This window comes from Babylonia areolata, chromosome 3, assembly GCF_041734735.1.
Source record: "Babylonia areolata isolate BAREFJ2019XMU chromosome 3, ASM4173473v1, whole genome shotgun sequence".
NCBI lineage: Eukaryota > Metazoa > Mollusca > Gastropoda > Neogastropoda > Buccinidae > Babylonia > Babylonia areolata.
Window position 1 is genome coordinate 27,469,048 of NC_134878.1, and position 12,096 is coordinate 27,481,143.

The 12,096-nt window shown below is 40.8% G+C and overlaps 1 protein-coding gene across 2 annotated transcripts in view; it reads right to left on the bottom strand.

The window, feature by feature from the left end:
* LOC143279904 (uncharacterized) overlaps positions 1-11,108 on the bottom strand; it is a 32,352-nt gene extending 21,244 nt beyond the window's left edge. For both annotated transcript variants that reach the window (XM_076584223.1, XM_076584222.1), the window contains exons 1-5: positions 9,918-11,108; positions 7,377-7,476; positions 2,415-2,550; positions 1,372-1,574; positions 358-561 (exon numbers count right to left, since the gene is read on the bottom strand). In XM_076584223.1, the coding sequence (XP_076440338.1) occupies positions 358-561; positions 1,372-1,574; positions 2,415-2,550; positions 7,377-7,451 (618 nt within the window). In that variant the 5' untranslated portion in view covers positions 7,452-7,476; positions 9,918-11,108. The remainder of the gene's footprint in view (positions 1-357; positions 562-1,371; positions 1,575-2,414; positions 2,551-7,376; positions 7,477-9,917) is intronic.
* Between the last annotated feature and the right edge of the window lie 988 nt (positions 11,109-12,096).

The window sequence follows — 12,096 nt, forward strand, 5'->3', positions numbered from 1 at the left end:
GACAGACAGCAGTGGCAGCAGAGGGCCCACTATGATAGAAAGCAGTGGGAACACAGGGCCCACTATGACAGCCAGCAGTGGGAACACAGGGCCCACTATGACAGCAGTGGGAGCAGAGGGCCCACTATGGCAGAAAGCAGTGGGAACACAGGGACCACTATGACAGACAGCAGTGGGAAACACAGGGCCCACTATGACAGCAGTGGGAACACAGGGCCCACTATGACAGCCAGCAGTGGGAACACAGGGCCAACTATGACAGACAGCAGTGGGAACTGAGGGCCCACCGTGATAGACACCAGTGGGAACACAGGGCCCACTATGACAGACAGCAGTGGGAACAGAGGGCGCACTCACAAAGTCCTGGTTGAAGATGATGTCCTTGTCGTCCCCCTCATGAGAGGAGCGGTCACTGTCGCGACTTTCCCGGGACTCGCCCCTCCCATCCCCTGCGTACTGGCCGCGCCGCACACTGCTGTGGCCACCACCCCCGTAGTTGCTGAACCCCTCTCCTGACGGGTAGAAGTCAAAGTTGCCATACCCAGGATAGCTGCCGTTCACCTGAAACACCAACAGGCAATCAAGCCTCACTGCTATCTCTTGTCAATATACACATAACAGACAGTAGCACAAAGAAACAACAACATTCCTGTAAGTCAGCATACCAAATGGACATAAAGACACACCAACACTGTTTCTAACAGAACTGCAGACAGAGGTAAAGACATTGCAGCAATCTCTGACAAGATGCTCTGGAGTAAAAACACCCAAAGGTTCTTCACAGATATCATGCTAAGGCATGGGGGACTTCTTCAGAAATAAAACACAAAGAAAGTAAACATATCAAAAATAGCAGATAACTTTTATAAATGAATGAAGTCATATAGATCTGGAATAAAATGAATAACATACTGGCACAACATTCCATATACCAGAGTGCTTTATTGGACAACATGATGTATTTTAAACTGTGTGCCTGTGGCATTACAGTCAGTACCCCTTCCCATGCTCCATGACTTGAAAAGAGACCCATACTTTTCACACAACCAATGACCTTTATTGCGCTTTGTGGAATGTAACAGACCCATATGTTCCTGTGGAAAATGTGTCTTATTCAGCCAACAAACAAGGTGAGGAATGATTTTATTTCTGAAGTCCGTATTTCTTTTTAAGATAAGCTCTCAAAATGCTGACTACATTTCTGTTAAGGACTGAACATCCTGGACAAGACAATTCTCAATTTCAGAAGATGTGTTTTGTTTTTTTAACCCCTGAACAAGTTTGCACCTAAAATGAAGCAAGCTTGTGACCCAGTGTACTGGGAATATTCTGCAATTCACACACACACACCAGTAGTATGGCCACACCCACCTGTCCATATCTGGGGTAGGATGGAGGGGGGAACTTGGCATCACGGCGGGGCATGGAGGTGGGCTGAGCAGCGAAGGGCATGGGGTAGGGGTCAGCGTAGGGGTAGTAGGCCAGGTAGCCATAATTGCCGTAGTAGTAGTAGTCCTCCTCCATGGAGTGGTGGCGATGCTTGCTGGCATGACTAGGGGAATGGCGCTTGCTTCCTGCAGCACAATCACAACCACACATCACTCCTCAACCACTGACAGCTGTCAATGCACGCTAGCTATACCACTGTACTAATCTTGATTAAGAAGAGGGACCAAAACTTTTAGCAACAACTTTGTGTTTATATTCTTGCAATATCTATATCAAAAGCATGACACATTCACACTGGCAATTCTGAATGGGGTAAATGGTGTGAACTCACCAAAGGGTGTGGGATGTGAGATGACAAACTATCACGCACCAGGACCTTGTTCCACTGTCCACAGCAACCCTCATATATCAAACCTTATACCATGTCCACAATAACCCCATACACATCAGAACCTTATACCATATCCACAATAACCCCACACACATCAGAACCTTATACCGTGTACACAATAATCAAACACACATCAGAAGCTTACAGTTATACCATGTCCACAGTAACCCTCACACGTCAGACCTTATACCATGTCCACAATAACCCTCACATGTCAGACCTTGTACCATGTCCACAGTAACCCTCACACATCAGACCTTATACTAGTTATAGTTATACCATGTCCACAATAACCCCACACACATCAGAACCTTACGGTTATACCATGTCCACAAAAACCCTCACTTGTCAGACCTTATACCATGTCCACAGTAACCCTCAGATGTCTGACATCATACTATGCCCACAATTACACTCACATATCTGACATGATTTTCGTATTATGCCCAAAACAACACTCACAGTCACATGTCTGACATCATACAATGCCCACAATAACACTCATATCTGAGGACCTTTTACCATGTCCACAATAACCCTCACACAATCAGGGCTTTACCTTCCAAGCACTTACCATCATAGACATCTGTTCCAGAGTTCTGGCGGTTCAGAGGTCGTGGATAATCTGCTCCATAGCGAGCATAGTAGGAGTCCTCACGACGCTGACGGGGACGCTCTAGGATGGGGGTGCTTCTGGACCCAGCGGGCCTCTGTGCACACAGTCAGCCATCATTAGGACAACACACTGACATGGAGTCCAACCAATCCAGGGCTTGACATTAGCGGTTGCCCGACTGCCTGGGGCAAGTAGATCATTGTGTTGGGCAAGTAATGTCCTTAATGAACTTGCCCAACCTGGCAAGTTATATTTTCCAAGAGAAGCATGTTGTGTTTTCAGAAATAGCCATCACGCTCCCGATACCGATCATCAGACTATTCGTCTAGCAGACGATGTTTTGAGTCTGAGCGGTCACCGGAAAAAGAGAGCTATCATGCAGCTCTAAAAGGTGATTTGTCATTGGTTGCTATGTTTGGAGAACCAATGGTAATTTTTCTTGTAGCATAGTTCGTCTTCTACCAATCACTTCACACAACTAAAAAAAATCAAGACGCTACAGGCTCTAATGAGTTTCCACTTTAAGCCAAACAAAAGTTTGTTTCTAAGAGAAAATGGACTTTAATGGATGAAGAGACAAAATGGAAAAGTCATTTACACAAGTTACAGCAGAAGACTGTCTTCGAAGAGGAGAGAGAATGCAGTTTTCAGCTGAAATGACTGAAAGAATTTCTGTGGCTGACAGTCAACTGTGAAAACACGCCAAAGGCAGTGGTGGGGGATTTGGGTGGGATGGGGGGGGGGGGGGGGGGTTAAACTTAAAGTCCAGTTTTATTGAGGGGACTGACAGTCATACATAACAAGGAGTACTGTGGAAAACCCTGTTGCTAAGCAACCTTGTGGTAGATAGAACAGCTGTCTGCACCACTTCCCCCTCTCTGGAACTGTGACCCTTCACCATCCTCTCTCAACCACTGAACCACCCACCCCTTGCAATGTGAACACATTTGATTTACACACGCACACTCTATCTCTGATTGCAAAACCTATCCTGGTGTGACCATCCTGGCAAATGAATTTTCAACAGGGTTGCCCAACCGGACAAGTGAGAAACAGTAACTGTTGACCCCCACCTGAAGAATCTTACTTGGATGAGATGGATCTGTCAATTCCTGACACTGTCCCACAGTGCAAATGCTGGATTTTCTTCATTTTTTTTAACTCTGCATGTTGCTGTATACAGTGGAGGTTAAAAAAAAGACCAGTCTTGAACTGGCCGTGGACAGTCAACTGGGCTAAACTGAAATCAACAGTACTAAAAGTGATAATAATAATGTGAAATCTGCAATAAAAAAAAAAAAATGATATAGTTTTATAGTGGAAGTTACTAAATCGCAGTCTTGGATATGTTTGCCTGATACACTATTTAAAAGGTATTTTGAGGAGGAGTACACATTTTATTTATTGATTTTTTTAAACAACAATACACCCAACACAAATAAAAGGTAAACAGGTCTGCGATCAGTTAAAGAAAAGGGTTTGACTGTTCTTACTCTGTGCGTGTGTGCATATGTTGATGCATGAAAGTTACTGAAAGTAGGGCAAGTGCAAAATCTGTCTGGGCAAGTGAATTTTCCAGTGACTTGCCCGACTGGGCAAGTGAGGAAAAAGTTAATGTCAAGCCCTGCAATCAAATTCAAACTTGTTCCACACTGCAACTGTCGACTTTATTACAAAAATACTGATGACAGTACTGATGGAGTATTTATGACTCTATTGATGGAATCTCCTGTCAGACTGACGGATTAGTGGGCAGGCAGGCTTATCTGTCAGTGTGTCCTCATATGGGAGAAGAGGCCGAGGAGGCGAGGAGAGAAGAGGCGCTATAGCCCAGTGGTTATAGCATTGGATTTTCAATCTGAGGATCCCGGGTTCTAATCTCGTTAACGACACCTGGTGGGTAAAGGGTTGAGATTTTTTCCCGATCTCCCAGGTCAACATATGTGCAGACCTGCTTGTGCCTGAACCCCCTTCGTGTGTATACGCAAGCAGAAGATCAAATACACACATTAACCCTCCTTCAACATTTCCATCCAATAGCGGCTTACGGTTGAACACCCAAACGTACCCAGTACCACTCATTGAACACATGCTAACTATGGGCACAGCCATTGTTGTTTACATAAACAAGAGTCTCGCGAGATTCACAGCCTCGTTTTCAGCACTTCCTGCCATGCATTTAGCACTTTTCAGAGTCCGATTCGCTTGAATTTTGACAAAGCTGTGAATTTTTAAAGTTGCAAGATGAGTTTGATGATTGCCAAGAGCTTTAGCATAATCTGAACGATTCTGAAGATGATTTTGAACCATTTTAATGATTTTTGCATGAGAATCTTGTAAAAATCAACCGTACTGAGTGACCTAGATATCAACTGACCGAATTTTGCTGACAATGAGAGTAAAAATGATCCTTGAAACTGAATATAGTGAATTGATCGCCGGATCTCCGAAATCATGAATCAAACGCCAGACTCCAAAATCGTGAATCAATGCCGGACTTCCTAAATTGATAATGTCAGTGAGTCAGTCTTGTTTCACTGATATTTATAAATAATTGGCATTCTGCATGCTCTTCCTTATTGTGCTAGTTCACTGGAATATATTACTGATTTGGTTAAGTTAAAGTACCAAAGTTTTGAAGTTTCAAACATGCAAGATGAGTTTGATAACTGATGAGAGTCGTAACGTAATCTGAATGACTATTCTGAAGATGATTTCTATGTGACAATTTTGTAAAAGTCAATCATACTGAGTGACCTAGACATCGACTGACTGAGTTTCACCAATATTGAGAGTGTAGTCGGTACTTGAGAGTAAATCGATCACTGGACCTCCAAAATCGTGAATCAACTGCCCAACCTCCAAACTCATGAATCGATCGCTAGACCGTCAGAATCGATACTGTCAGTTGTTGATTTCACTGATACTTACTGGCGTTCTGCACGATATTCCTGATTTTGCTAGTTCAATGGATTATATTTTTCTTTTCATTATGGAATAATTACATGTGAGGTAGGTTTGTTGTTTGTTTTAGTTTGTTTGCTGTTGTTTTTCTCCCCACCATCATATGAAAACACATCATCCCTCAAAATGAAAAGAACATAAAAATCAGCATGTTGATTGAATGATTGATGCAATTCAAGTTGAGTAAGAAAAAGAATAAAACGAAGATGTGTTAGGAGACACTGCAGACCAGACAAACTTATTCCAAAGAAAATCATACTGTAATTAAAAGAATTTTTTTCAAAGCTGACCATCAAATTTGACACTTTTTGGGGGGTGCGGGTACATACAAAGCAACATGAGCCTGGAAACAAAAATTCATTTGCAACTTTATCATACGTAGAATGCAGGAAAAATAAATATGTGTAAGAAAAGAAGTTAATTATATTTTCAATCAATTTTAATAATTACCCACTATCGAAAGTCACAAGAGTTATTCCCCTTGGCATGGGATTTCATGGGTGATTAGTGCTTAGCAACCTGGGGGTTAGAGGGTTAAAGATCCTGTAATCCATGTCAGCATTCGGTGGTTATGGAAACAAGAACAAACCCAACATGCACACCCTGAAAACGAAGTATGGCTGCCTACATGGCCGGGTAAAAATGGTCATAGTAAAAGCCCATTCGTGTACATGACTCCAGTGAAGATGGGAAGTTGCAGCTCACGAACAAAGAAGAAGAATAATACTGATAATTGAACAGAAAAATTGAATGTTTAGGTTCTTTTTCAACCTTTAGTACATAAAATAACTCCTCATCACAATTTTAAATCATGACATCTGAGTCTTTTCTGACAACCAGTCAGAATGAATGAAAACACACTACACAAGGGTTTTCCCCGATGTTTAGCAGTCAGAAAAAAAAACTTTTATCAAAGTATTTCAGCCAATTCCTTTCAGGACTTTGGTGCAAATCACTTGAGCTGTTACTTATTATCAATAAAGGGGAAAAAAGTTAATTATCTGTAAGTGTAATGCTTTCCCTGCATCTGCATAAAATAAATACAGGATCAATTAAAAGTGTTGCCTGCCTGAGATTCATTACTCTGTGATTGTGAGACAAAGCGAGAGGGATACACACACACACACACACACAAACAAAATGAGATAAGCAATTACCATGCCTTTTTTTCACGCAGCCCTGAGAGAGTGAGTGAGTGAGTTCAGTATGCTGACACGTCTCATCTTGTGCACCCCTTACACCCAAAATTAACAGTGTTTTTAGTATCCATGGCTAAAGAGAGCCCTCAGAGCTCACCCTTTACCAGAGTTAAAAATAAAACGACCTGACAGGAGTGTTTTTAAATGGTAGACATACCTGCCTCCAACCCAAACAAACAGCCCTCTCATCCCCTCTGACCAAGCTCACCCCATCAAGGTCAATGACCTGACACAGCTCAACCCAGCCACACACACTGCTCTTCGGCACAACACTCCTCATTCTGATGGGGAAGCTGCCTTCAACTCCAAAGACTTGTCAGAAATGTTTTATCTTTTTACTAGTTATTTCCCTTGGTCAACACAGGGCAAAACCACCCAGAATTCAAATCCAATCCATGATCTCAAGACGATGCCATTATTCACATGGAAAAAGCGTGCAAGATGAATAAAGCTATTTTGTCAGTATTTGTCTTACAGGGCTTTAAATGACTATGAACAGACGCTGCTTGTCAGATGCATTGCATCACAGATCTTAATAGGTGTAAGACTAAAGTTTGAACATGCTTAAATCAAGGAAGATGTATCATGATTCATACAAGTTTCCAACTCTGAAGGGACTTTCCACTTTATCATCAATCATAAATTAAAAAAATATACACGCAAGCTATATGTGTGGATGAGAGCTTCTGATCCTCTTTCATCCGAGTGAGAAAAGTGAAGCAATCAATACAAAAGGCAACAAAGGCGATGAACTTACAGTGTTTTCATTTGAATCGGGAAAGCTGAGCCAAGGTGGAGCAAAGTCGTTCTTGGGGGCGTTGCTGGCTGCCATCACTACTGTTCCATTCTGGAACCCTCTGCACAGGCATGTACACACATTTATAAAATTATACATGTATCAACACATTACATCCAACTTCACTCATTTAAGCAATAACAACTTCATTCCATGAATATAACCCACCAAAAATTGTAAATATTATAAAATATGTGTGTGAGAGAGAGAGAGAGAGAGAGAGAGGGGAGAGAGCGGGGAGAGAGAGGGGAGAGAGAGAGAGAGAGAGAGAGAGAGAGAGAGAGTGCATGTGTGCGTGTGTATGTGTACACTTTTGCGTGTGAATGACAATGAGAACAAACTCTCTCAACCTTCTCTGGTTTTCCCAACAGGACAATAAAACAATGGAACCTTCAAATGAGTACATGTACATACACATATTTCCAACTGTAAAGCTTTAAGGAAAAAAAAAAGGCAGGCAGTCTGTAACATCAGGACAACCAAGGTTAAAGACTGTGCATGACCAGCAGATGAATGAACTAATTTTGCCAGCATAACAATGAACGAACAAACTTCACTGACATAAACATAAATGAATCTATTCCGCCAGCATGACAATGATTTCAATGAATTAGCTTTGCGTAATATGACAATAAATAAACTTTGCCAACATGACAATGACTGAACCAAAAACTTATTCCATAAGACAGCGACTAAATTCTGCCAAAATGACAATAAAAAAAACTTGGCAATATCAGCATAAATAACCTTTGCCTGTATGACAAAGAATTTGCTTGTCTCACCTTGGCTTGAATGAACTGCGAGACTGACCAAGAATTAACTGTGTCAGAATGACCACGAATAATATATTGTATATGTAAATGTATACTATTTTTACTATATCCTTTCAATCAGCTTTCTAAGTAGGACATATATCTAATAATATATTCAATATTAGAATAAACTTTGCCTGCATGATCATGAAATATTAAATACATGTTAAAAAAAAAAAAAAAAAAAAAAAGGGGGGGGGGGGGGGCAATATTCACATTTCCCCTCCACTCCTCTACATGACTGACGGAGTGAATGTCCACGCCTTGTTGTGAACACTACTAATTCTGTATTGAGAGGAAAAATTGCGGATATTGCCAAAAAAGCAAATACCATTCACAAAGCAAACTCATTGCAAGTATAATACATGCATGTATAAAGGAATCAATAACAACATGAACATGCCTGTTCTGAAAAACATCTGCTGCATGAGCATGAAATCCAATTCAACCTTATTAACAGGTTTATAAATTTTTATATAAATCTGTTTCTGCAATGTTCATTCTGAGCACCAACTGTTTAAAGAGACTCCGATCTGAATTCTATGGGACAGCACATCACTTGTAAATGTACACTACTTCATTTCAAACAGTAAAATACATCAATTTTGACTTGCAAGTGTTGTGTGTCAATAACACCCAAAGCAAGGTCAAACAACTTCAGCAATAAGTATCCAGTCAGGAAAAGAGCTGACTGCGATCAAACTTGATCAACCTATTTTAAAAACTACAAATACTGGTATAGGTAGACTGTTATATTCTAAGCAAATGGACACTTTATGTATAGTGTGCATGCTGTGTCAATCACTCAATGACACCCAAAGCGAGGTCAAACACCTTCAGCAATAAGTATCTAGTCAGGAAAAGAGTTGACTGGGATCAAACTTGATCAACCTGTTTTAAAAACTCCTAGTCCTACTAATACTGGTATAAGTAGATTGTTGTATTCCAAGCAAATGGACACTTTATGTATAGTGTGCATGCACACTCACATTTCACACAGTCCTTTTGTATACACGTATATTGTGCATGCACACACACATTTCATACAGTCCTTTTGCATTTACCTGCACTCAAGATGCCTAAAAATTTCAGATTGTTTTACCACCCTGTACAGGATGTATTTTGTGATTCTTGAGTTAGGTGGCCCAATGTGGTGGATACAAATGGTGGGGACCCCCACCTCCATTTCCTCTCCCAGAAATGACCAAAATTTTACATTTGCATGTAAATGTGTCAATAATGAGAATATATGGACTAATCAGAATGCCTGAACTGGCATATGATAGCCAGACAGACAACTTTTAACCAAATGTAAGCACAGTTTCACATCTGAAAAGATGAATTAGCCTGGTGATTGCACCTACTTTATCTAGCAGACAACTTCTCTTTTAACCAAATGTAAGCACACAGTTTCACATCAGAAAAGATGAATAAGCCTGGTGATTACACCTTATGTAATGTAAGTTTGTCATTTTTTTAAACTGCATGTTTAGCACAAGGAGTTGCCCTAATAAGTTAACATGGTCAAATCTGAAGCATTTTCAAACTAGCAACAGAACAAGCAACTTTTCTTGTTTTGGAGATTATTGACTGTTCCAACTTCAGTAAAAACTACAATCTAAAAAAGTAAACGGCCATGACTGAATACTATGTATTAGCAAAACATGAAGCTAATGAAAGTTAAACTTACGATATAGTAAATGAAGAAAGATGCTTTTATAATGGCACCAATCCACGTCCTTGGAATTTGTCTCTGGCCGTTGTCAGGTGATTCACTTGTCAATATAAGATACGACTCTATATCAGAGCCAATCACAGTTCCTTCTTGAAGAAGAATCACTCGCTCACAGTCACATACACACTGGTTTTATTATGACTATATCAATTTTTCACTTTGAGATCAATAAGGCACTTGTGAATGAAAACTGAATAGATCACATGCGCTCACAACATGAATAAATGAGATGACTGCTACAAATAGAATAACAGAATATGTACATGCTATGTATGGTGAATACTGTGATGTGATGCAGTCATAACAAGACTGTCATTTTGATTTTTTCAACACTTTCTCTGAAGGCAAACAAAAAAAAGTTCTGTTGTTCGCTCCTCTGAGACAAACATGTTGATGCCACTGATCATCTTGAAGTTTAGTGACTGAGTGGTTATGATTTTGGCCGAAGAAAATGCTGGACATTTAGTTCTGTCTGTAGCGCTTATAACAAGCCTTTTTTTTTTGGTCACACTGTGGCCAAGAATGTCATTTCAGTTTCTTTGATGACGTTTGGCTTCCGCCACAAACGAAAGGCTTCCTCGCACCGCGTGCTACAACATTGTCAGTTTTTGTTTACCTACCACATTGTTAAATTTATTAAAGTAAACAAGCCTAGTTTTCTACTCTCGCGATGGTGGTGTTCTTTCACATTCTGCCGTCTGACGCGAAGTACGTCTCAAGTTATGGCAAAGTTTCACTCATCTGGATTGACAAACAATACATGCAGTCATTTCTTGTTGGATTATAGGTGTTGCAATAATGCGTTTGTTACAAAATGTTTGCACCTGACTATCGAGCTAAATCACACAGAAGACTAAGTCTGCAGTCCTAAATCTGACAACACCGAAGGCCTCTTGTCGGAATCAGTTCAGCTTGACACCAATGGCAGACGTTGTTTACAGATATCCCCTTCAAGCAAAACTTCTTTTTGGTTTCCTTCTTCCAGAATTTCGTGTACAGTCCAAATGTTGTCACGACTCGATTACTTGTATCTCTAGGCACATAAAAAGTCCAACCACAACGGTTTCGAACAAATTTTAAACCAAATTAACTGACAAATATTGTATTGTTTTCCTTCGTAAGTGTGTTTCTGCTGTCCAAAATGGCGCTGAGTATTACCCACAATTCTTACGCTGATTTCTATACTCTCTAACTCCGTTTAGTTCTTCGTGCTATTTTATTTATAAAATGACTGTTCATACATAAATAAAGTTTGAATAAAATCAATCAGAAATAATCTCCAACATGATGATGTTTCATATGTAAACTGTTTTGATGGTGTATAAGAAGACATGAACTTTTTCGGGTTTTGGTTGCTCAAACACAACAAAAATAACTAGCCGTGTCAAATGAGAAGATGAGCGTCTGGACCCGCGCGCGCGTACGGTTGTGTGTGACGTGTACGCGCGTGCATGGGTACAGTACGTCACAAAGTGTATGCGTGTGTGTGTGCGTGAGTGAGTGTGTCAAGCACGCCGTTTTTTTCATGATTGAGAACAAGTTAGAGACCGCGTAATGGTGCCCACGTGTGTGCAGGGGTTACAGTTCACGCACATGCGACTTGCATCAAGCTCAGCGTTTGCCACCAGTGTTCGTGTGCGTGAAGATGAACGTGCATGTGCGTGCACGTGCGCGTGAGTGTGTGAGGCTATGCGCAAGCGCTCTGTGTGTTCGTGTCTGTGCCTTCGTGCACGTGATGTTTACATGTAGGCGGTTTTTATTCTCTTTTTTTTAAACTGGTCCGATGGCAATACATCTGTCTCCGTTGTTTAACGACATACCATGCAGACACACTCGTAAGGGTTTGCGTCTGGTGTGTGTGTTCATCGTGCGTGTTGAATATGTGTGTGTACTTGTGTGTACACTGCAGTTGTAGAAATATGACTTTGATGGATAGAATGACTGAGCTTGTCAACGACCTGACCAACAATGTAAAGGAGTAAATCTGAAGGGGCATAAAAAGCCAAAAATGGCTAAGTTGTATAAAACAACGCCCCAAATCCTGATCCTGAGTAATAGTAGCGATAGTACTGGTTAATAGTAAATTAGAAGTCACTCGAGGTATTCTTCAGTTCTTCAATTGAAGCCCTGGCCA